The sequence below is a fragment of the Gasterosteus aculeatus genome, chromosome 2 (assembly GCF_964276395.1).
Source record: "Gasterosteus aculeatus chromosome 2, fGasAcu3.hap1.1, whole genome shotgun sequence".
Taxonomy (NCBI): Eukaryota; Metazoa; Chordata; class Actinopteri; order Perciformes; family Gasterosteidae; genus Gasterosteus; species Gasterosteus aculeatus.
This window is the reverse complement of record NC_135689.1, coordinates 4,537,057-4,562,409: the sequence shown is the minus strand read 5'-3', so window position 1 is coordinate 4,562,409 and position 25,353 is coordinate 4,537,057. Positions and strand designations below refer to the sequence as shown.

Below are 25,353 nucleotides of genomic sequence, written 5' to 3'. Positions count from 1 at the left end.
TGTATCTCAGTTAGACCGGAAACAACTAAAAGCGTCGTGTAGTAATTGCTGCATTGCCGTCTTAAAGTTGGTGCCGTATCTGGTTTAAGCAACCTCCAATGAATGTAATTGCTGTGTGCAGAGGGCCGAGTGTCGTGTCAGCTCTGCTTGTGTAAATATAAAGTATACGGCTGGACTCAGTGCCGCCCTCTTTCCGCGTATAAAATATACTGCATGAGGCCAAGGAGTCATTAACCGAGGACAACACGCACCAAGAGAAAAAGGGTCCGAATTAATATCCTGCCGCTTATTGGACACGTTGGTCTCCGATTATTGAGTGCGCTGCGTATTAGACCTCTGACACCCGCGGTTCTCGTGACGTTCTCTCTCTGTATTACTCTGTGATTCACTTAATTACTGTAATGTGTGTTTCTCTTCTGGAGGAGGTCCGGAGGTCTGGGCGTCATAGTCTATTAAGGCCACACTCGGTCTGTGATCAAAATCACAGCACATCCACTATTATACATTATTTAATTGCAGTTTGAGCCTGAGAATCGTCTCTTTTTTTCTTGTTAATGGAGTAAGGTGAGTCCGCCGGCTGCTCTTTGCTCTGCAGGCTCGTCCCCGTTGCTTTCTGTTCTGTCGGAAAGAACATAAAGGCATCAACACGTGGAGATCTTGAATGTGGTGACTTGATTTCAACCCAAGTACACATCCTTAACATACCAGTGATCGCACAATACCCAATCAGACAATTACAGGATCAAATTAAGCTAATATTTTGGACGGAAGCTGAGCGAGGTGTGATATAATTTCCACTGAAAAGGATTTGCAATATATATTGGATTTGAAAACGGGACTATTCTCTTGAGGGGAAACTAGGTCCTCTGATAGTTGAAGCTGCGCATTGAAGATCTGTTGGAATAAACTGGAGTTTGGCACTTGTGAACAAACACAATCTTAAGTCATTTATGTCCCAGATTATGCACGTGGAGATATAAATAAGAGCTTAGATGATTCGTTTAATGATTTATTACAAAAAAAGTTGTACTTGAATGAACTAAAAACTATGAAAATCCCCTCTCAGGACATCGTGACTCGTTTTTCAGGGGCTCGAAGGAGTAAAAAGTCTTTGTCTTTGTCCCACACAACTGATGACATTTGGACGATAGACAATCAGCAGAAGACGCAAAGTCTTTTAACATGATATTTTCCCTCCTTGAACTCTCATGTTCTTCATTTCTTCATTTTCCCCTTCGGCCTCCGATCCGTCTGAGGCTTCATGGTTGGTGGACTCGAGCAGGGAGGGGCGCGGGGGGCTTTGAGGTCGTGATCACAGTTTCTGAAAGCACAGGATCAGTCGGTGGTCATGATTCCTAAACATTTAGAGTGTGTGAAGGATGAGTGTAAATATCCCGAATGGAAGCAGTTGATATTTTTATTCTCAAGTTTTTAGAGGCTCGCTGCACAGCCAACAGTGTGTCCCTTCATTAGCTGGAGGCGGGGGGGGGGGGAGGGGGGGAGTTTGGGGCGAGGAGAGGGGAGGGATGCTAAATTTTGTGTTAATGTTGACGTCTGCCTTTCATCAAAAGCATTTTGAAAGCTGTGAAAATGTTGTCCTTTCCCCAGCCTTGTCCTCGCGTCCGCTCATTAGCGAGCGACACGCGCGGCGCCGCGACGCTGCGACGCCTTCCGTTTATGCTAACAATGATCGCGGCGTGCCGCATTACCCGAAGAAGTGGGCGCGAGGCACATCGCGGCATCGCATCTGCACGCGGTTTACTTTTTGATCAATCAGTTGGCCCTTCAGCTGGAAAAATCTTGCCAAATAACTCCTTGTTATTATTAGATCGATGGCAAAAACACACCTACAATCATAATTTAAAGCAAAGTCCGGGGGGATTTTTAAGTGTTCTCTCTGCTGCTCGCTACCTAAAGCAATCATCCTGACCGTAGCCCCATCCTGCTCAACCACAACCCTAAGTATAGTGTAAGTGTGGTTCTAAGACGGATAATTACAATACTTGTTCCTTTGTAATTACGCGCAGTACGACAACCGCTGTGATCCGAGGAACACCTTTTTATGGCCTTGAACCCGGCACCCTTCCTCCTCTGCCGCGAGGAGCTCTCGCAGATGAACGATTTTCCTGCGAGAATGCTTTCCCTTTACTTTTAAAACCTGAAACGGTTTGGATGTTGCCTCCAGGAGAACGCGGCGCTCACTCTGCACCTATTTTCTGTGCTATTATTTGAGTCCGCGGGCGTCGGCGTGATCAAAGCTACACCTATGGGTGTCCCAGCTCCACTCAGGCTATTTCTGTATCTGAAGGAAGGGTGATGGGAAGGCTGTGTGTGTGTGTGTGTGTGTGTGTGGGGGGGGGGGCAAAGTAAACAGCGAGGGTCTCAACACTCAAAGTAAACATCGCCCTATGTTTGAACTACACGCCTTCGGCCGCGCAGCTCTCGCGCTCTGCCCTCTGGAGTTTTATTCCGACTCACACCCCCTCGAGCCGGCCCGGCTAAATACACCCCGGGCTTCTCGTAAATCAGGGAGGCAAAGCGCCTCCGACAGGGTCTCACCTCCACGAGGACAAACGGGCCGATGAGTGTCTCTTGAGGGCATTTGGATGTTTTATCCTGCAAATGTGAGACAACAATAAATCACATTTATACATCGTCGCCTCCAAAAAACGTCCAAAGTCTGCTTTGTTGGGTCAAAAGCTTTTGGTGATACGTCTGGGGATTTCACAGTTTGACATAGTTTTTTGGTTTTATTGAGCAAACCGTAGAGCAGGATGTGAATGGGCTCGGGGAGAGAAGAATAAAAGAAAGCACGCTTCATTAGTGCACAACTTCATTATTGCACACAAATTCAGTGGGTTGAAACACAGACTCAAGCTATTTGTGGCTTTAATTTAAGTGCACCAGAAGAGAGATGCAACACTCCCAACGACACGTTCCCCGGAGGAGAGCGTTGCCCGACGTCTCTTTCTCCTTCAGTTTTGTTGTTTTCACTTTCTTTTTCATCCTCGTCTTGAAGCATCCATCCTTGTTCCCAACGACTTTGATTCCCCAACACACCAAAGAATGAATCTCTTCCTGTTGGGCGAGAGTCCGTTGCCACGGCGGTGTGTTTTCTTAGCATATATCCCAATATGGCCGTGGCGTAACACTGAAGATGGTTTCGCCCAATTAGTTAAATATTTTGGACTCGGAAGCAACTGACAGTTGAGAATCCGGCTCCGTGAAGGTTGAGTTGCTTTTGGACCAGCGGTTGCTGCTCGGCCCTGCTGTGTGTTTTGCTCTTTAGCCGAACAATTTGTAATTTGCATAGAAATAATTACACGTGTGTGTGTGTGTATATAAATATATGCAATTGTCCCACGCAGGGGTTTAAATAAAAAACGGAACATTTAGCAATTCTCATAGCAATTTAGCAATGAGAGTAGGAAGAGGTTAGCAATCAATGACTCAATAGTCAATAGTCAATATACAGCACAGAGATAATTCATATTTGGCGTTTAAGTATATCAGATTTTCAGAATCACAGCCACCACGAAAGATCCTTGAGCATTTTCATCAATGAGCTAATGATGTTTGTCTCATGGGTCCAGCAGTAGATACAAGATCTTTGGGTCGAGCTTAACATTTCCCACCTCGGGCGTCTTTTTCAAAGAGAGTGTGTGCGTGTGCGTGTGTATGTGTGCGTGTCCGTGTGTGTGTGTGTGTGTGCGCTTCTGAAGACTGGCAGACTGGTGAGATGGAGAGAACTGATCGCTCCATACGGGAACATTAACAACAAGATGAAAAGAGGGATTCTGTCGTAACGAATATGAATTACTACAGAGATTTGGCACTAAGAGCGTGACAATAAGAGCGATGTTTTGTTGTGATTGATGCCTCCTCTGCTCCTCCCACGGCCTCTCCTCCTCCTGGAAGTCAGTCTGCGAGGAGAAAAGACCCGGGCTGCTCCTCGAGGAGAATCTACATTGTTCTGGCATTGTGTGACTTGATGCAGGGCTTCAGGAGCTCTTAGCCTAAAATGGCTCGATGGAAACTTGGCATGAGAGGAGCCACGACCGTCTCAGCCGTTTCGACTATTATCATTATTATTTTGACTCACCTAATAATAATACTATTTAGGGAGATGTAGCTTGGCTCAGGATGGTGGTGTCGGCTTGTTACGCTTGCTGCCACTTTGGTCCGTACTAGATTATAGATTTAGATCAAATAGATATCGGATGAATCCTACTGATCTCTTAACTTTTCCTCTTGAGCCACCAGCAAGTTACATGTTTCCCTCAGATTGGAGCCTGATCACAATGACCTTTTTTAATCTGAAGTATTGCATAAGCAACATGAATAGATCCATTAGATGAACAACCCAATCACTAAAGTGATGCGACTTCCTTCGTCCACACGATCAACAAGTTTCCCTGCAACCCTCCGAAGACCTTACTGTGGATCTGCCGGGTCTCCTTTTCCGGAGCATCGCCAGCGTTGCTGTTCCAACTATTTGTGCCCAACGCTGTGACGCAGACTTTTAAAGCGAGTTTTGTGCGTTCTGCGCCGTCACCGTCCCAAAAAGGAACAGGCAGATTGGGGCAATGTGCTGCGCTCAGGGGTTTAGGTCGCAGGTCATTTCCCGGTGGGATCAGCCAGCTCCTGCAGTGGGCTTGTGATAAGAGTGGGTATTGGAAGCTATGTAAACCTTGTTAAGCTGCCCTTCCCCTGTGTGCGGGGGGGTAATCCTAAACACCTGGGCTAGTTAACTGGGATTTGGTGGGATTAGGGCCTCCGTGAGGCAAAACCTGATCACGCTTCTGGTTGAATCCATTTACATTCTTATCTTTTCACATTCTCTTCTTTTAGCATTCAAACTCAATCCAGCAGTTTTACAACGGTTATCTTTTTATATGTTATGACAACGAGTCGAGCAAAAGGGATCCAACATCCCGTGTGTTCGATTCATTTTTGATACCTGCAACTTACACCATTGCCAAAAGATTTTCAGTCTTGATTGCTGTAGAATTATAGCAATGATAATAATACAACCTAATTATGACAAATTTTATTATTATTATAAATAATAGTCAGCATCATCATGGGCCACACAACTGTATTGCTTTAACGAATTGTTTTCAATGGAATTCTTATTCAGGCTTTTATTATTCTGTCAGAATGTCGCGACCTTTTTGTTCCAGTTTGTCTGATATTGTAACATAATAATCTGTTCTTGCTTTTAAAAAAACAATTTGGCCAAGCTTGACTTAACAACTATGGAAACATGATTGCTATCTACTTCGTTGCTTGTCATTTCCTCTGAGTGGTGAAATCTCCTACAAGCGATCGCATGGACGTCATCGTGTCGCAATCGACAAGAATATTTCAGCTCCGTCCACTCACGCCCCCCCCCCCCCCCCCCCCTCCCCCCCCCTCCGTCTTTCTCCCTGTACAGATGTGGACGAGTGTGCCGAGGCGCTTGACAACTGCAGCATCGACGCCATCTGCCAGAACACCCTGAAGTCATACAAGTGCATCTGCAAGTCGGGCTACAAAGGGGACGGCAAACACTGCGAAGGTAACTGTCTTTAACCGAATCATGTGCTCATTCCGACATGGAAGTGAAAGGAACTTTTCTCATGTTGATTCTCCTTATCCAACCCCCCCCCCCCCCTCCCGCGCCCCCTCGGGGCCGGTGACAGGATTGATAAGGCCTTCTGTCTCACTCAACAGAACTCATTAGCTTTAAGACTCTCCTGAAGGAGGGAGGGAGGGAGGGAGGGAGGGAGAGGGGGTGGGGGGGGGGGCGCCAGGTGCAGAGTGCTCCTTTGTGACCAGATGAAATGAAGCAGTGAGTTTCCTGCACGCGGAGGGGAGAGAATGAAGAAACGGGCTGAAGCGGCGGTCGGAGGCCCTGCCGAGCAGTCGGGGATATTTCCAGAGGCTGTCGGACACCGGTCTGTTTTCTGTTTTCCCAGCCTGTCCCAGTATGTGCTCGAAGCCTCCGGATCATTATAGTGCACCGCTTTTTATTAGTGTTATTACAAAACTATATTTCACAATGTCATTTCTTTTTTTGCCGTACTATTATTATCCTTTCATTTTCTCGACCGAGTGTTTTTCATGGCCTCCTGCCTGTGCGTCGTAAAAGTTTGCTTTATTGAATCAATTGTACAAATATGTGCTAGTTTGGGTTTCCACTGCAGTGAAGGTCAGCGGGTGGCTCCTCAAGGCCGATGAGCCCGAGCTGCACGATTCAAAAGCAACGCTCGTGGAGACGAGGCGTTTTTACAAAACGATTCAGTACCTGACGTTCGAGGAGCCCGTTGAATGGAGCCGTGCAACAGAACAACTCAGACTTTGTGCGGCTCTCTTTTATGATAAATCTATTTTTAGCTTCAACGACAGCTTCAATTCAACATGAAGCATCGGCTCTTAAGGTCTAAGGGGGAGTTGAAGCACGAGTTTTTATCTTCAGGGGCACAAGGATGCAGGTTCATTATGTTGTTCAAATGTCTGAAAGCAGATGACGATATGAACCTTGAGGCTGAAAACACACATTGAAGGGCTCTTTGACTGGCTAGCGTGAACTTATAGCAAGCTCAGACTGAAGTCATGTGGAACCAATCAACAAACTCATTTATTTTCATTTAATTCATGTTTTAATCTATAATTGTGGGCCGCTTCAACACAAATCATTATTAACTTTTCTGTGCCCTCCTCAGGGGACAAAACATGACAATGAACCTCAATGGCCACTCAAAACATGCAGTTGTCAGAGTTCCATTACAATTTTGCATTTAATTAAATTTTAAGTTGTATTGTTTTTCTGACATCTTTATCTTTTTAACATGAAATAAGTCCTGGACTGTAAATCGTGCGGACGGACTCGTGACAAACAAATTCCCAGCAACTAGAGAAAAATCCCATTGTTTGCATGTGGCGGGTGTTTCTGGCGTTGGATTGAGTGCCGTGATCGGGGAGAGGCAGAGATGTGAGCAGGAGGAGCAGGAGGAGCAGAAGAGCGCTTCCTTGTTTCAGTTCCAGCCCTCTGCTGTCAAGTCCAATTAAACCCCTGAGCGGGACGGCCTCACAGAGGAGCCGAGCGACCGGGCTCCTCGGCCCTGAATGGGCCAGTAAGTGCCGACTGCAAGTGCGTTGTGTTCTTACTCCACCTTGTCCGGGTCTCCTCGGCACGGCGTCCCTCGACCGTCAGCGTAACCGCAACAGACAACTTCTCTCAGGCTGTCACACCGATCTGCAGCCGCTCTTCATCCTCCTGCTCTTGTCTGTGCGTCACGTTTCTTCAGTTTTAGCTGCTGGAAGTGATGGAATTTAGGGTTCCATCAATGCTCAATATCAGCCTCTTATGCCGTATTGGTCTACCAGTCAGCTTGTAATGTCGATGATGTCGTTACCTAATGGAGATTTGTTCCTGATGACGTACAATCGCATACAATTACATCTCCCCCTCACATCTCTATTTTTACTATATCTATAAATGGACGTTTTTTTTATAGCAGCTGACATCAATCTCTGTTTCTTAGTAGAAAGCTGTTAGTGCCCCATTCTGCTAAAAATGCATTTGCATTCTGCCATCAATAAAGCTCCAAAGAGAAAAAGCATTGGCATAAAACCGGTGACATTTTAAAATATTAAACATGATATAAAATCTGTGCAATCTGCATGCGTTGTTTAGACTGTTGTTATCAGCTAAGCTGTGGCGTTCACACTGGTTGGATCAGCAACAGGTGAACCAACTAATTGCTGCAGATGTCACTTCATCCACGTTTCCCTAGTAAGAGCTCTTGCGACAGTCGAATGAAGCAGAAGAGATCACTTTAATTGTCTCTACTGTACCAAACGGCCTAACTGCACTCTGCCCCTAGATGACTGTTTTTAACATTGTGATAAATATTCTTTCTTGCAGAGATGCAGATTAGGGTGATAGTATAATATCGTAACGCTAATCCAAGCTAACTGGCTGCAGCTTTACATTCAACAGAGAGAAATGTTGTGTTCACCACGTGGATCATGTGCATCCTGATCTCGATTGTCTCTTTCGCATCTTCTCTGCAGATGTTGACGAGTGTGCAACTGAATACAACGGAGGCTGCGTCCACGAGTGCATCAACATCCCAGGAAATTACAGGTGCACATGCTATGACGGCTTCCGCTTGGCACACGATGGGCACAATTGTCTAGGTGAGTGTGTGTGAGTGTGTGTGTGTGTGTGTGTGCACTCAACACGGTATGTGTGCTAAACTAATAGTTTTACATAAATCTTTTACAGCTGAATTAAAGCGAACTTCATATTTCAAACTCTGAAGGCTGACTGAAGCCACGTGGTTGCAGTTCTTCTGACATCACGGATGGTGACATATGTTGCTTCTATTAGCTTTTATTTAGCAGGTAGTTTCCAATTGTGTTTTCACTATAATCTGACCAAAAGTAGTGAATTTATGGAGTGCTTGACCCTGAGCTGAGAGCTCCGAGTGACCCGTCAGCACAGCCGTACTTTCCCATGGTTTAATATTTCACCCGTGCCGCGTTCATATTAACCTCTCTGAGAACATATTACACTTAACAAAAAGGTTACAAACTGCAGGCAGAAAACTAATCCCCCCCCCTCATGCCATCTTTCTGCCTTGTTGCTTCTCCCCCGTCTCCCCGCCCTGCATTCCTTTGTTTTGTTGTGAAAGTCGGACCCCGCTGCTCCTCAGAAAAAGCCGCATTCTCTGACACTTGATAGCGAAAGCCGGCTGACCCTCATAGCAGCTGTGAGCAAGCGGCCACCGGCAGCGGCGGATTTCTCCTCATTGAGGTGAAGTGATGACAGAACATCTTATCGGCACTTAACAGCGATTCGCTGGGAGGGAGCTTTCACATGTGGGCACACGGGGCAACGCGCTCATGCGGGTTTCCTGGACGGACTGCATTAATCGCAGGGATTAAAAAGTGCAACGTCAACAAAAAACAAAAAAAAATCCACTCCTCTCATAGATTGCTAATAAACCTGCTGGGACTTGCTGCCGCGCTCACGTCTCAGATTCTCTCTGACTGTATTTGTCTCTCTGTCCCTCCGTGTCTGCCTCCTTCATGCGCTCGTATCTGCGGCGTGGAGCAGAGCTATTTTCCGAGCCATTGGGCAACGGCATTCAGTTGTGCGTGGATCATTTGCCGTGCCGTGGATCAGCTCCCGCCTTGCGTGCAGCTGTGTAATTGCGATTTATTGTTGTGTGGCTGCTGCCGTTGCATCAAACGGAGACAGATCCGTTGGTCACTTTGATATACGCTCTCACAGGGAAATGCCCACAATCAAAGTTTGTTTCCCCCCGTTTTATTTATTCCCTTAGACCTGTAAGCAAGAGTGCAGAGAGTTTGTTTGATAGCTGACTCAGGAATCATCTCATATTCCTGTGTAGATGTTGATCGAATGATTCATTAAGTGACTCAGTGTTTTTTTTTTAATCCAAGCAAGACAAACAGCAGCAATCCCCATCGATGCCTGTGTAGCTGTCAAGTACAAATCCAACTCTTGCCGTGGGACCTTAACGGACTCTAACGGACTCTAAAAGCATCTTTTCTCAAGAATTTAACTCCTTCTAAGGCCTCCGCTCTGCTCTGCTAAAGGCAATAATCCTCTGCACAAACACAAGAGAGGAGAGGACGGGTTTCATGTTTAAGGCCCCGGCTTCCGCTTCCAGGTCTAAGCTCCTTTTGGCCCCCGAGGAAAAAAAGATTAGCCCCGTCGGCCCCTGAGGAGTGAGGAGCCTCAGCAGCTGGTTCCCAGACGAGGTCAGGCCCTCCCAACCCTCACAGACCAGATGTGCCCGAGGCTGCAGGGGAGGAGACGACCACCCGATCCTCAAAAGTTCAGCCCACCACCCCCCCCCATGTTGTTTCTCCTAGGAGCTCGAGGGACTTTGTTTCATCTCAGCTGCTTTCCGTGGTTCCGTCGCCGCGTGAACTCTCGGCGGTGTCCGTGACTCCCTGATCTCAGCCCTCGGCTGTCCTTATAGCCAGTAGGCATCAGTGTGTGTGTGTGTGTGTGTGTGTTTGTGAGTCCCTGCCGAGGTCTCCTCTGTCTGCCGGCCGCAGGGCGCGCGTCACGCCGCTGCTTGTAATTGGATGTGTTGGCGGCATAATGACATCGCGAGGTGGCAGAAGGCGGCGGTGCGTGAAGCAGAACGCCGGCCTCAAGTCCGCCTCATCCGGGGTGCTCCGCTTTTCTTCTTTTTTTTTTTTTGTTTCTTCTCCTCTGACCGCCCCAAATCCCAGAAAGATGTCAGGGAGTCAGCAAGGTGGAAGCAATGCAATATCACAGCACGCTGCTTCTGTCTGTGCCGAGTGAGATGTCACTCTGTGTATAATTTACCTCACGGCGAGCTATTGTACGCGCTGCAATCACGCCCGAAGAGAGGAGGCCAGGCTTTTAGGAACTTGATTACATCTTTTATAGCTGGCGCGACTATTATCCGGCTGATGATATTTAATCACCTCACCTCCTTCGCGGCTGTGAAGGATTCCTTGAGTCTTAGGAAAAACAGAGGAATCAATGTCTATTTAATCCAAAACACACATCCTCTTTAGAATGAAAAGCAGATGCAGAAAGGCTATTAGCTCCCCACTGTAGCACCACCGTCCCCACATTTATGACCCATGCGTTTTGGTTGAGGTCCTACAGGCACCCACATACCCTCTTATTGTGACTATTTTGGTAAACTCTCTCCAGAAGCATCTGCGCAAATACTCCCCTCCTCCACAACCACTAATCACAACGCTCCACCTCGACCTGGAATTAAAATGAAGATGTTTTCTTATGCTGCCTGTAAAATGAGAAGACTCGTGTTCGGCCTGGTGTGACTCACCGGGAGGAATGAAGGGGACGGATGTTCGACGGAGAAGCGCTGTGAAAGGAATACGCTTCTACCGTTGCACGTTTACTCCTTTACATCATGCTCTGCTGTGTAAGTCAAGAGAACAGATTTTTGGGGGGGTTTTCTATTGACCAACACTGATTTGGTTTGTATTGATTCCGTCGTGCTCAATTCCCTGCGCAATCTGTAGGGAAATGAATGCCCTTTTACTTTAACCTTCCCCAAAGACGTAAAAATGATCTACAACACAAAAGCGATGTCATTACGGCTCTGAAAGGGCCTCTTGTGGCCCCGCGGTTAACAATCGCGTCCGTTCACACGCTTTGCCGTTTCGCTAATTGGATTGTAACGTTGTTTTTTTTCCCCCTCAATCTTTTTGACGGAAAAGCTTCATCCGTAATCCACCACAAGGTCTCCGAGCGCCGGCTCGGCCGCGCCTGCCCCGCTGCTCTCGTGGTCCCGTGGGATCGTGTTGCAGGGTTGACTAATCAAACAGGAGGCTTCAGAGTGATGTATTATTGACCAGGTGCTGATGGGAAAAAGAAGTCATCAAAGAGCGTCACGCTGATTTTGCTCCACAGCCTCGGCAGGGCTCTTAAATGGATCCCTTTTAACTGCGTTGGCTACTCTTCCCGGGCAGGGAGGGGGTGTGCGTGTGTGGGGGGGGGAGGCGGGGGGGGTAGATAACGTCCTCACACTTCACTTGTGCAAGAAACATTTGGCTCTAGTCTGAAAGGATGGACGCACCCCCTCCTCACTTGATGCAAATACCCCCCCAGTTAGCAGTCACGTTGATTGCCGTGACGTGCTCGGATCGAGTTTGGACAAGAGAGTCTCTCTCCGCAGTTCAGGGGTGATGAGATGAAGGACGGATTTCAGATCGGTGCATTAGCTTGCTCCTGAAGAGTGAATCATCACACACACACACACACACACACACACACACACACACACACACACACACACAGACTCTCTTGCTTCTCTCAGGATTGTTCGGTCCCATCCACCATGAAATGAACAATTCCAGCTGAGGCGTCTGGCGGGGCTTTGGGGGAAAGTCAAGCCAGAGATTGGGTTCGGGGATGAAGCAGACTGTGCGCCTCCCGTCGTCTCCTCGGTACAAAGCTGACACTTATCCGGAGTTTTTGCTTTTAAAATACTTCCAGACTTACTTAGAGGAACGGAGAAACGCTTCCTTAGCGTGATCTTGGCTCCTAGTTTGTTTTTCATTTTAGGAAATAACTCGGTGAGAGATTGCATTTGGAATCCAACCATGTGCTTATTTACCATTTCTGGTTACCTGGGAGACGGGTCCAAAAACGCCCAAAAAGTCTGAATTCAATCCAAGCTGATTACATGTAACAAGTTTTGTTTATATGATCGCATAAAGCTGATCCATACCTGCTGATTTAAGAATTCAATGCTGCAGCAAACAGAGCATGTTTTGGGTGGGTCCGTGTTTGGAGGGTTGCGGGCGAGGGCGTGCGTAGTCAATCCCAGCAACCCCAGCAACCCAAACAACCATTCACACTCACGTCCAAACACAGACGACCAATTCAGTCACTTCTCCCCTATTGTCACTTATTTGATTAATCAAATATAAGTCGTGTGATGTGTGTCACACTCAGGCTGGATGTCTGTTAGCACGAAATCCAGTTTCAGCGTCTGTGAACTCAGTTGCCCCCCCCCCCCCACCCCACACACGCACACCCAACCTCCAAACCCCCCCCTTCCTCCGGGCCAGGTTCAAACCTGGCACCTCGCTGAGGGAAGGAATGCGCCGCGTCATTGAACTCTCGGTAGCCACCGAGAGAAAGAGGAAATCCCGTAACCCTGTTTTAAAATAAGAGGGGATCTCGCTTTAATTGGCGCTGGCTGCGAACGAGCCGCTCGAGTCGGAAAGCCAAAGCGGGGCGCCCATGTTCATCGGGCCCGGGGGGGCGACGTGGCCGACTCCCGCCGTCCACCAGCTGCCCCCGCCGCACATGGCTCCCGTTTTCTGCCTTATTAAAAGCGTGTGTGCCTCTCCGACTGCCCAGAGAGGCCGGCGTGTCCGTCCACTCACCTCCTCGTCTCTGGTCCGTCTGGACCACAGAGACACTTCTGTCTGACGCGGCCTGGCGGGACGGACGCAGGGACGGCTTTGATGACAGACAGCGGTAGTTTTTCACGTCTCGACCCCCCCCCTCTCCTCTCGGCAGTAAATCGAGCTTCAAAAAGGTTGCAAAACAGTCGAGTGTTCCTCGGAAATAAGAGTTTGGGAGTTTCTGCAAGGCGACCGCCGTGTTTACATGACTAAAGCTTCGCGCCAGGCCAAATGTTATATATACAGTCAAGGCTATCTGAGAAACCAGCGGACACGGCCTGCGCAAACACAACCAATCTCTTAATCGCTCTCCGTTTGAACCCTCCCGTTCCCTCCGTCTCCTCGAGTGACTTGCGGACGGTGCAGGGACGAGTCTCATTCCTCACAAGCGCGAGGCGGCCCTTTTAATGTGTTTGAGACGTTTCGTACCCCCCCCCCGTTCTCTCAAAAGACAAAAAAAAAAAATGTTAAGACCAAATAGCGCGAGCACTTTGCTCGGGCCGCGCCAGAAGCCCCCTTACCGGCTGGAAATCTGGAAATATTTGCTTTGGACGCCGGCCTTGCCCAGCACACAACACAGGCAATTATGGGAGCTATTTAAACAGGAGAGATCTCCTGACAGGCGACGCCTCATTTGGAGGGATGAAGGAACCAGGAAATTAAACCTTCATTGATGGGCTGTAGGTATGGGGAGAGAATCGCCCCCGGACCCTCCGGGGCCGGCTGTTCTGTTGCATTCACGTGGCCTTTTGTATTTTGGTGTGTGTGTGTGTGTGTGTGTGTGTGTGTGTGTGGGAGAGAGAGAAGGAAACTTTCTGTGTGTGTTAGGATGTTTTTTCCGTACGAGTCTGGCTTAACAGTTTATCTGTAAAGGGGCAGCTGTGGGTTGTTGGGGGGCTTTCGTCAGCTTTAAGGTCTTCTCTCACTTTCATGACGGGCAGTCGAGGCCGTGCGGCCGGACCGAAGCTTTTTATTTTCCTAAACGCTCCGTCCTATGATATGAAGTCCAACCGTTAGGTTTCCGTCTTGCCAGGCGCCATGGCGCGGCCCGCATGTGTGTGTGTGTGTGTGTGTGTGTGTGTGTGTGTGTGTGTCTATGCGTTGTCCTTGCGTTTTTCTATGTGTGTGTGTGTGTGTGGGGGATTGGAACAAAGAAGAGGACGGAGTGAAGTTTAATTTCAAACTCTGCCGGGCTGAGAATTCCCCAGAAAGGAAACTTAATCTAGAGGCCTTCTCGGACTGGACAAATAGACAGTAAATTAGTTTCGCATGACGCTTTATTAAAAAAATACAATAAAAAAAGCCTTGTGTACTCAGCAGATCATTGATGCGTTGAGCAGAGGGGTGGATGATGTTCCAGCGCGGTGGGGCGTGAGGGACGGAGCGCGGGGTCTCCGGGGGAAGAGTCACCTCCAGAGGACAGTCACGCAGAGGCGAGGGGGGAGGAGGGGGGGAGCAGGGGGAGGGAGGCGCTCTGCAGCCCGGCGGACTGACGAGATGCATTTTAAAATTTCACATGGTGCAAGATGCATCATATTGATAAATAAAGAAATGTGCTTCTAAATGTTCCAGCACTGCTCATTTGTTGACGACCTGCTTTTTGTGCCGTTTGGGAGAGAACAGCTCGAAGTGCACGATTCATTATGGGTGGAAAAGAAATCAGCGGCGTCTCATACTCGCTCCTCCCTCTTCCCCCCCCCCCCCCCCACACCTCCTCCGTCCCTCTGCCTGCATTCCTCCCGTCACGGGGCTGACAGACACTCGTCATCAGCAGGTACTCTCTGGGCCGGGTGGATCAGGTTCCCCACTCGCCTGGAGATTTTGCTGCATGTGCATTTTTTCCGGCTTAGTGCTGCACAGTTGGAGGTTTTCAGTGTGTCCGATAAGCATTGAGAGCTCCTCTGGCTTTGCATCATATCCAAACTCTTCTTCGTGTTCTCCTTCTGTGGAACATTTGTTCTCATTCTTTGATTTTTTTTTTTTAAGTGAGTCATTTCTAATCTTACCAAAAAGAGAATTTCTACAAAGACAGAAGACAAATGACTTTTTTTTAACTTGAGTGTTTTCTGTCAAAATGTAATGAGGATTTATTTTTTTTGTCTGCATATTCAATGGCGGCATTTTTTAGTATCATACTTTAATTACAACATTTGAGGTCATTTCCTTCTCAAATTTTACATGTTCTATTTCTACACTACATTTCAAACAGATACCTAACTTTACAAACTACTACATTTACATAATATTATTATTATATTATTACTTTTACTACTATCTAATTTTCTCCTCCCCAACTGCATCCATTAAATTCTGCTTACACATTAATGCACTATGACAATATGATATAACCTAAATATAAAACCTATACTGTCAAAGGCAACTTCAGAACACATTAAGCCCTGTTGGTTCGATCTTTGGTGAACAAATCCCTTTTGTTACTTTTCCGTGCAAGGTGTTAATATTTGATCCCAGACAACCTTCAGACAATAATCTGTGCAGTATCTGTTCTGTCTTACTCACTTTGTCTCATGCCTGTCTGTCTCCTGGCAGACGTGGACGAGTGCTCAGAAGGCAACGGCGGATGCCAGCAGATTTGTGTCAACATGATGGGCAGCTACGAGTGCCGCTGCAGAGAAGGATTCCTCCTGAGTGACAACCAGCACACGTGTATCCAACGGCCCAAAGGTTAATCTCTCACACACACACACACACACACACACACACACACACACACACACACACACACACACACACACACACACACACACACACACACACACACACACACACACACACAGATGCTTTATGGAAAATAGGTGTTGATGAAACATTTGAGGTCGGATATTCTTCTGGGAAAGCTCTTTCGTTGACCTTAGTTTAAATAACAGTTGGACGTTCAATCTTTATGCAAACTGTAAATATTAGCTGCCTGGCAAAGGTCATTTTGATGAGTTGTGCAGATTTAAACAGCGAACCGGATCGGACTCTGCAGGGTTTAGTGACCAGTGAGCAATGGGTGGTGTCTCCAGTTTAAGGGGAAAAAGAAAGAAGATAGGGAATAAATATTTTCTTGTTTTTTCTCCCACCCTTTCAAATTGAACCCTTCTCGCGCCTGGCAGCATTTTAAGGTATCGGTGGTATGAGAGGGGCCTACGGGGGATTGTGAGCAGAGAAAACAATTAAAGGTGTCGCCCGGGGGGCAGACACACCTCTTGTTTATGGAGCATTCCTGCTCTGAGACTCAACAGACTGTGGATATGCAGACAATTACAACGTCATCACTGTACGTGAGCCAAAGCGACTCAGGCTGTCAGGAAAATATCTCTTTTGGTGCATTTTGTCTTGTAGCCGACAATGGAGAATTTCGAGAGCACAGAGGTTTTAGACGTGGCTTTATATAGAGCTGTTCTATTGTTCAGACTAATTAAATGTTCTCTGCACTACGTGTCAACATTCAGCCATTCACACACACACATACATTCATATATCAATGGCTGCCATGTCAGGATCTGAACCTTAGGGGGGTTTTAATTGTGTAATGACGAGAGCAATTTCTCACAAAAGCAGTGGATGTACGGAGTCTATTTGTTGTCCTCTTTCATTTGGACTGTTGTATATTGTTTTAGTTTCAGCCTTTCCATTCGTAGTGCCAAAGACATTTTTGGTGAATCACTTAAGAGCTGTTTTTCCCGATGGGTCTTATCATCATTATATGAACAAACTAAAAGCAAACCGACAATTCTTCCAAACAATACTACTGCAGTGTACTTTCCCGATGTTAAAAACGCAGGTCATCGGCCAGGTCAGTGGCAGCGGTTGGCCGGCAACCGAGAGCTGCCGTTGCTAGGATACGGAGTGTCTCTTTCTGCCGAGAGCTACTGTCTGGAGCCGGGCGGTACCGAAGAAATGATGACATTATTTGCCCCCTTTTTTTTAAACGTGGTCTGCAAATTGTTCCAACAGCACGTCGCTGTGAAACCCCGATGGTCTGAAAATATGTCGCACTGTATCAAGTGCACCGAAAGTGGATCCTCGTGTGAATATATTGTTATAACATATATATAACATATTGAGGTCATAATATGCCATAGTCTAAACAATTGTGGATTTGGAGGATCGTGACCTCCCTGCTAATTATAATAATAATAGTAGACTTTTATAAGCAGACAAACCACTGCACAGGACGCATTTATTCAAGGAGTAATTATTCAGCCCTCCACAGGTTTCTGGGCTCCGCCCCTCGGGGCCGTTACCGCGTTGAGGATCTCCTGCTTCCTGGGGTCTGCAGCAGCCCACCAAGCCCTGACAGCTTGTCCGTCACGTGTCTCTTCATCTCCGTCCTCCTCTTTTGTACGATAGGCGCTCGTGCTGGGAGTCGTTAGGCCGCGACCCCCCTTCCCCCCCCGGACGGCAGGCCGAGGATCCTGGAGCTCCGCTTTATGAGATCAGTCTGGCCTCAAACCGTCAATGTTTACGTTTCATAAACGCAGTGTTATTTGAGTGAAAAGCAGGTTCTTGTGTTTCAAAGGACTCCTGCTATATCGGTCAGAGGCAGACTGAGCCCCGGTCCAGTCTCGCCAACTTCCCCGCCCCCTCAACCACCCTGTCTCTCCTTCACTCTTTCATCTGCCTTTCTTGATAAATGCCCTCAGTTCCTGTTAATCCTCCATTTCCATATTAAATGTGTCTTCATTGCCTCCAGATGAGACCCATTTGGACAAGAGATTAAAGCTGCCGTAAATCTTCTAACTTCCCTCTCTCAGCCGCTCATCGTTTCATTATTTTTGAAAGACGTACATGCAGAACAACTACTCATCTGCTTATTATTACTACTCTTATTACAGCAACGTGTGCGTGAGGGGAAAATGGAAGTGGCGAGGAAGTGACTCGCCGAGGTATTGGACAATAACCCCGCAGAATTGCTGCAAATATCACTCTGCGTGCTCGCTGGAAAAGAATTTGGACAAGTTGCTCTTGGGGGTGGGGGGGGGGGCATTGAGAAAATTAAAACTGATCTAATCTCCCTGCCCAGCGGCTTCGAATGCAGCTCCATCCGTCCTGCGAAGGCGCCCTCTTAAAGAGCGGCGCCTGGGGTGCCGTTAGCTCATGAGCATTATTGTTCCCATTAAAAACACTTTGGGCTTTCCATTTCTTTTCCCTGTTAACGGTTCAGGTGTTCCCCGCGCCGCTCCGTCGAGTTCCGCCTGCGAACTGGGGGGAGGAGGGGGGGGGGGCGCGTCGCTAACGGCCTGTGTCCCCCCGCTGGTAGGCAGCCCTTGTTAGCGGTGAGTTCTTTGCCAATTAGGCGGCGGGGGTCTGCCAGCCTCCCAGCTAATGACGAGGCTTCTGCTGGCCTGTCTCTTATTAGACCTGACCTTCCCCCCCCCCGCCACCTCCCGCCGCCGCCGCCCACCTCCCTGAGCAGGGATAACTCCGGCCCCGAATAAAGGCTCCCTCGTCTAGCCGGGCCAAAATGTAACAGTTCATTTTTTTTTCTCCCCAAACATTTCCCCCCGTCAGGAAATAAAGCCTTTTGAAAGGCCAGCCAAGGTGCTTAGCGGTTGACAGGAATGACGTTTAGGCCCAGAAGGGTTCCGCTGCTGTGCGCTTGATTTATTGTCTCTTTTACATAGGAGGATAACAGGGACGCAGTCTGTGTGCATGAGACGGGATCCAGCTCATTGCGAACACTGGAAATCCGAGCTCAGTCAACCCACACGTCCATATTTCTAGTCCTGTGCCTCATCCGGCCCGGGCAATTACCCTGAGTGTGCACTGATGGGCTCTTCTATAAGTCGCATATTGGATTTCTTGCGTGCAGGCGTATTGTCCTCAGCTCAAAACGCACTAAATATGATTGAAATTTGAATTTTCGGCAACAAGTTGAACCGGCAGGAAGTCGGAACCGGAAGTCCCACGATTGGTACAGATTTGAACAAAAGTCGAGTTCCCGTCCCAGCGGGAATCACCGCGGCGCAGGAGAGGCCGCCTTTGTGTGGAAGAGCAGCAATCTGTCTGAAAGTTCACACCCACGTCGCCGGTGCATTGAAGCACAAGTATTTCCAGGAAATCAAAGAAAAACTCTTCCCCCGTGCTCACAGCTCCCATTCGCTTCCCCCTCTGTGCTCCCGTTTTCATTTATTCCCGCCGGAGGCCCAGTCGGACGCATTTCGGAATTGCCGTTTTGATGCCGGCCGTTACGCGTCCATTTCAGGGAATGTGTTTTCTGTGCTGACCAGAACTGCAGCGGCGCGTTGAGCTTTCCAATAAATGTGTTCCGAATCCATAATAAACATTCTGGGTTTGCTGCGCTCGTCCTTTTCGTCACATTCCTCCCGTATGAAATCACAAACGGAGCCATTGAACCCTGTTTCAAAGGGTTTATTTCTGTTGTTGTTGTTGTTGTTGTCGTCCTCTGCGAGCACATTTTAATTCCGCAAAGTAATGCGCTGCTCAAGGGCAGAGCTCCATCACTGTAATGATGCAATGTTAATACTCATAACTCAAGTTTATGGCTACTTGTGTGCGTGTAGCTGGTTATTTATGGTCTTGTGCTGCAGCTGAAAAGGTTCTTGCACATTCCCCCCCGGTTGCTTCTCAGCAGGCCGGCCGCTCTGCGCATTTGGCCGCGGAACTGTTTTTACAAGTGCAGAAGTCGCTGCTCCATTGCTCTGCAGCCCATCCGTAAAACCAGGCTCTTTTCCTTTTCTGCGGGGAGCGAAGGGAGCGCTGTCCCCTAAGTGTCTCCCGTCAGTCCAGCAGCGGAGATGAAGACATTTCGCTCTCTCTGCTTGTCTTTCTTTGTCCTCCCATCATGTGTTCTATTCTTACTTTGCCTCCTTCTCTCTTCTACATTATCTTCCCAGACTCTACCCTGCCCCCCCCCCTCCCCCTCTCCCCCCTCCCTCTCCCTCCTCCTCCCCCCTTGACCAAATATACATCAGTGCCTTTAGCAAACGTTGGCTGCCTGGCCACTGAATTCCGTCTACCTCATTTTGAGACGCGCATCCCTTTTTTCGCTCGCGGGTTTGTTGAAGGCCGGCACTGAGCTGGCGAGCCCAGCACGCCGCGCCGCCGCGCGCCGGCCCCGACAGCCAGCGGGGTTTTTCCACCAAAACTTGGCTTCCACCAGACGGCCGGGCCGAGACGCCCGCCTTCTCCGGCGGCCTTTTCCCCTTTTTTGATTTGGCAGAGAACGTGCCTCTGTAACGCACACTGCAGCTATTGTGCGTCTTCGCAAGGAGAGCCGTGCTGCCTGGTCTGTCCTCGGGGACCACGCGAGGAGGCGGCGGCCGGAGAGGGGGGGGGTGACCTTGATGGAATGAGAGGAGGAGTGAAGGCGAGGAGTGGCACGTCCCCAGCAGGTGCTGCACAACTGTCTGTGACACAGATGGGCAGACGCGCACAACCCGCATGCATTATGCAAAACGCACCCGCGTGTCAACGCCGCGCACATATATTCTGTCCGTTTAGCCGGCAGCATCACGCTCGCCTCTACGCCAGTTCAAACCGATTGGAGATGTATGCTTTGTGGAGCGTACGCTACTCGTGTGTGCTTCGTTCTTCGGCATTAGTGACATTAGTCCCTCTCTGCTGTCGTCTCCATCCTCCGCTTTCCTCTGTGAGGAAAAAGGGAGTGAAACAAGCAGCCTTGAGGAGCCGGAGACGGTGGCACTCGGGTGGATTCTCTCCGTGGACGTCGGGGGAGAGTCGCTCTCTCCGGCCATCTGCGTCGCAGCTCAGCTCGACTCGGCGCAACCCGGCGCAGCTCCTTCGCCATTCTGCTTTTCTCACAACTGACGTTTTTATCCTCCCCATTAAAGCTTTTAAGGGCCCATTATCTAAGAGGAAGGAATGCTGCTTTAACAGTGTGGTGGCTCCACGCTAAGGCCCCTTCTTTTCAATTTGTAACGCGCCAACACCGGCTTCTTGATGCTCTCCAACAAGAGGGGGGGGGGCGTCTCACGTATGTCAGCGTCTCAGCGCGGGCCGCGAGCCCTCTGGTCTCTCTGGCCCGAGCCCTCAGAGCAGACCATAAACCCTCGGCATGCCTCCCGCTACTTCAGCCCAATTGTTTCAGTCGCGCTTCTCAGGGTCGAGAGCTCGCGGCGCTGCGCTGAAGAACCCGCGGCCTCCTTGGACCTTTTGTTCGGGGGTCTTGTGCGTCGGCTTTGTAGCTGGAGTTCCCATGTTCGCGTTGGTTCACTTTCACCTGTGATGTTAAAACCTTTTATGCTTAAGGTATGTTAGCTATAAGCGTAGCATAGCATAGCAACCTTTTCATTTGACTCTCTCAAGAAAGCAGTATTTCTCTAAATGCCAAACTTTCTTTAACACACGGGCTACTACAGAGCAAACGGGACAAAGAAAAAAGCAGGATTTATTGGTTTCCGGCTGAGCTCTTAGTGTGGGGTGCAGAGGTCACGACCTCTCCCGGTGAGGATAAAGCGGTGGCTCCTTTGCAGATGGAACACTCCCACTTGTTTTCTTGCTTTGATTGAAGTGTTCCCTTTTCACCAGCAGTGCAGCAGTTTTGATGACGCCTGTCGGTGTTGAGCTGTGTGAAAACTCACATCCACTCTGGTAGCTCGCTATCTAAAAACGCTGCCTCTCCATTCCAAGACTTTGGGGTCTATTTCCTGTCCAGGTCTGTGCCTGTAAAGCTGTAATAGCTTTTATTAGTTTCTACATATAGTTGTGTTTTATGGGTCACTTGTTTTAGTGGATCGGGGGCACATGTGATCTAGTATTTACTTTTTCCCTCTCCTTCACTTTCCCATCCACCTCTTTATGGAAGGATGTTTTTCTTTCTGCTTCTCATTATTTGGTAATGATAAAAACTGGAGGCCTTCGGCAGCCAGTTAGAAGGAGCCGCACACTGGAGAACTGGGGGAAAGCGTCATTGTGTCAACACTTTGGCTTTTATTGGTCCTCAGAGAGACGAAGGACCCAGGTTCTGGCCCCGGTCCGTTTTTGATGGATGGCTCTTCAGCATTGGAAGGAACAGGGCTACATAAAGATAATGGTGGAGTGAATGGAGTTTTGGGACGTGCAACCGTAGTAAGTAATCTTTAGTCTTTGGGGGTTACTTATCTGCAAATGCAAGCCTCTGTAGATGGACACAAACCTGAGGAAGAGGACAACTGAATTCCACATCCTGCTTAAAGATCCACGTACCTCGCTGTGAATGAGCAGCTTGATCGAAGCAATAAATGCTTCCGTGTTGATCGAGGAAAGCTGAGTCAATGCAAAGAAAGTGCATCCAGTTCAACCATTTGATTTCAAGGCTGTGAACAACTAGTTCCAGGAGGCGTCCTCTGGATGCCGTCTCAAACAGAACTTTCTTTTTCTTCTGCCACGTTCTACATTCATGACGGTTAAAATGGCATCAATGGGTACGGGGAGACCGTCTACGCAGAGACTGTACGACGGCACGCGCCCCCCAAGACTGGCCCAACGAGGCCGCATGCTCCTTGCCAAGTGTACACTTGCAAATGCAAATGCTTACATTCATAGGAAATAAAAGAATTGGACCTCCAAACACCCCTTCCATTGACAACAGATTCAATGAGACCTTAACGGAGACGTCTTCCTGCTCGGCGGGACGGAGGGAAGCGAGGAGAGATCTGTTTGGGTTTTAATGAGCCGCTGAGCTGTTTCACAACGAATGAGCCCAGCATCAGGAGCATTGCAGTCGTATTGTGTAATAATTCACGCCGCGGGGGTCTCGAGTGGTGGACCCTCGTGCCAGGTGTCTGTTGTCGGTCTTCACAAAGCATTTGTACACCACGCAGAAATGAAGGATCCCATGCTTTTTTTAAAAGGCTTTTCTTCTATGATGTCTCCTACTGTGTTTTTAGAGGTTCAACGCGTTTTTACCGAATCGCTTCAGACGTGATGAACATGAGCGCTGACCCCTCACTGCACCACAATCCCCCTTTGATCTGAGTCTCTTCTGGGAGAATTTAACGAAGGAGTTTATTTATTTTTTTTCCAGCGTGTTCCTCCTTTCTTTCCTTTATGGGGGGATTACCTCGAATAGAATTACAGGTCTACGGGATCAGCTCCTGCTGGGAGGTTTATCCTTTCAGTAGGAAGCCTTCTTCTTACGGCCTGAACTGCGTGAGCGTGTTCCGACAAGTGCTGCAGTCTTTGTGAAGGGGCACCGGGCATGTCAGTCACCAGCAGTAGGCATATATGTGACTCCGGGTCAGGACGCCTGACGAGCATTCGAGCATTTCTTCTCTTCAAATAAGCTTCCTTACATCTCATTTACAACCAAACTCCAGAGTTTTGCCCAATAATCTTTTGGCTCCGCAAACGGTTTCGTCATCTGTGAAGACCGTTAACAGACAGACTCTCTTTCTCTCCTTGCGCGCTTCTTTCGCAGCGCAACCGGACGGCTCGAAGGAGGGACCCACTTGCATGGACAAGAACCACGGCTGTGCGCACATCTGCAGAGAGACCCAGAAGGGGGGCATCGCCTGCGAGTGTCGACCCGGATTCCAGCTCACGCGTAACATGAAGGACTGCAAATGTAAGTCGTGTCAACCTGAAGCATAGTTCCCCTCTGAGAAGACACACACACACACACACACACACACACACAGGGAAACACACCAGAAGGAGGATTTATAATCTCCTCGTGAAAAGGTAATGACGATAGATAATTGTACTCATTCCATAAATGCCTTCCAACAGATTCAACGTAGGCTGCTGACACTTCAGTTACATTACCATGCGGGGACCGATCTCCCGGATAGTGCTCGTGAAGAAAAAGGTGTTTATCAAATGAGGGGCGATCATTTACACAAGCAGGGCGAGCGTGGAGGTTACCCGAAGGGGACGGCGCTGACGGACAGCGCACACTTCCTGTTGCTGTGCAACGGAGATCCTCCTGTCAGAGCCGGGGCCGCGGCTGATGGGGGATTTGTCTGTGTTTGGATAAGGATTGGAGAAGTGTTATTCTATAGGATTTTTTTTTTTTTCTTCTTTTTTCTGACAGCCCAGGAAAAGGGCAAAAGGCGCTGGGATGGTAGGGTGGAGACAGGATGGCGCTGGGAGCCTCTGCTGGCTCGTGCTCTTTTTCACTCTGTCATCACAGGTGTGTTAGAGGTGCCGGTACACAAATGTACCGTCGCTTAAAGACGCGTAATGAAAGCAGAAGCCTGGACCGGGTCCGTAAGAAATGTATAAAAGAAAGCTGTTCACTGCAAAGATTTTTCCCATTCTGTGTGTTATTGAATGCAGCCTCATTACGCTGATATTGACCTGCAAGTAACTTTTTCATAAACTCTAACCAAGGGAGTCGACATTCTTCTTAAACCGGTCCAGTGTTCACGGAGAACCGCTTGGCTTGTGTGCGTCTGTGATAATTCTCTGCAGAGGGAAGCTTCACCTTGAGGCCCTCCGAAGGACACAATGAGCTTCCGACGATTATGTTCCAGAACATATGGCCCATGCATGAGTGTGGTAGCTGAAGCTGTCGCATGCCACGGCCCTCTCCGTCCCCTCACTGTGCATGTGTGTGTGTGTGTGTGTGTGTGTGTGTGCGGTTTATGTTAATGACCTGTGCTCTTTGATAGTGACATGTAACTACGGTAACGGGGGTTGCCAGCACATCTGCGAGGAGACGGACCACGGCCCCAAGTGTTTGTGCCACATGAAGTTTGTCCTGCACAGCGATGGAAAGACTTGTGTAGGTGAGTCGCCTCCTCCCGATACCGCTTCGCCCGGGCGAGATCCACGCGACGGTTAACTCCCCCCCGACGAAATGAGGTTTATTGTGATAAGTGTAGAAACGGGCCTTGTTACAGCAGCTATTGATCCGTGACACACAAGGACAAAAGGCTACCACCCACTGTGCTTTCCCCTCTGCTGCTGCTCCAGTAACCTCTCAGCCCCTGCATCTGCTTTGGCTTTCCTTTTTCCTCTTCCTCCTCCTCCTCTTCCTCCAAACCGCCATCCCTCTCCGCTTCCTTCTCAGCCATGCAGTCAGACGCACACCTTCCATTAGCCCTCGCGGGTCAGTGCCTCCGCTGCGCCCCGGTGGGGATTAACTCGCTCACCTGCCCTAACCTTCCACCGGCATTATTTATCAGTGTTTGCCTCAGTGGCGTTGAGTTGAGCAAAAATCATTCGGCCACTCGGCTGTATTGAACCGTTCTGAAGGGCAGTTTCCAATCAGGTGGGGCCCGTAGAGCCAAAGCACAGTCCTAATAAACCAGCAGGGATCGGGTTCTGACAGTCCATCGACAGTGGAGGAGCGTTAACAACGATGTTCGTTGGGTGTAAACGTAGTACTGGCCATTACCGCAGACAGGTCTTCAAAGTATCCGCCGACTCAGCCGGAGTGTGGTCAGTAGTCCGCAGGCACTACGCACCCATTTAAACCGGCTCCACGCG

At 48.8% G+C, this 25,353-nt stretch overlaps 1 protein-coding gene across 2 annotated transcripts in view; it reads left to right on the top strand.

The window, feature by feature from the left end:
* The window catches only part of scube3 (signal peptide, CUB domain, EGF-like 3), a 52,054-nt gene that overhangs the window by 6,231 nt on the left and 20,470 nt on the right, over positions 1-25,353 (top strand). For both annotated transcript variants that reach the window (XM_040194238.2, XM_040194237.2), the window contains exons 2-6: positions 5,438-5,560; positions 8,062-8,187; positions 15,499-15,633; positions 23,339-23,485; positions 24,534-24,650. In XM_040194238.2, the coding sequence (XP_040050172.2) occupies positions 5,438-5,560; positions 8,062-8,187; positions 15,499-15,633; positions 23,339-23,485; positions 24,534-24,650 (648 nt within the window). The remainder of the gene's footprint in view (positions 1-5,437; positions 5,561-8,061; positions 8,188-15,498; positions 15,634-23,338; positions 23,486-24,533; positions 24,651-25,353) is intronic.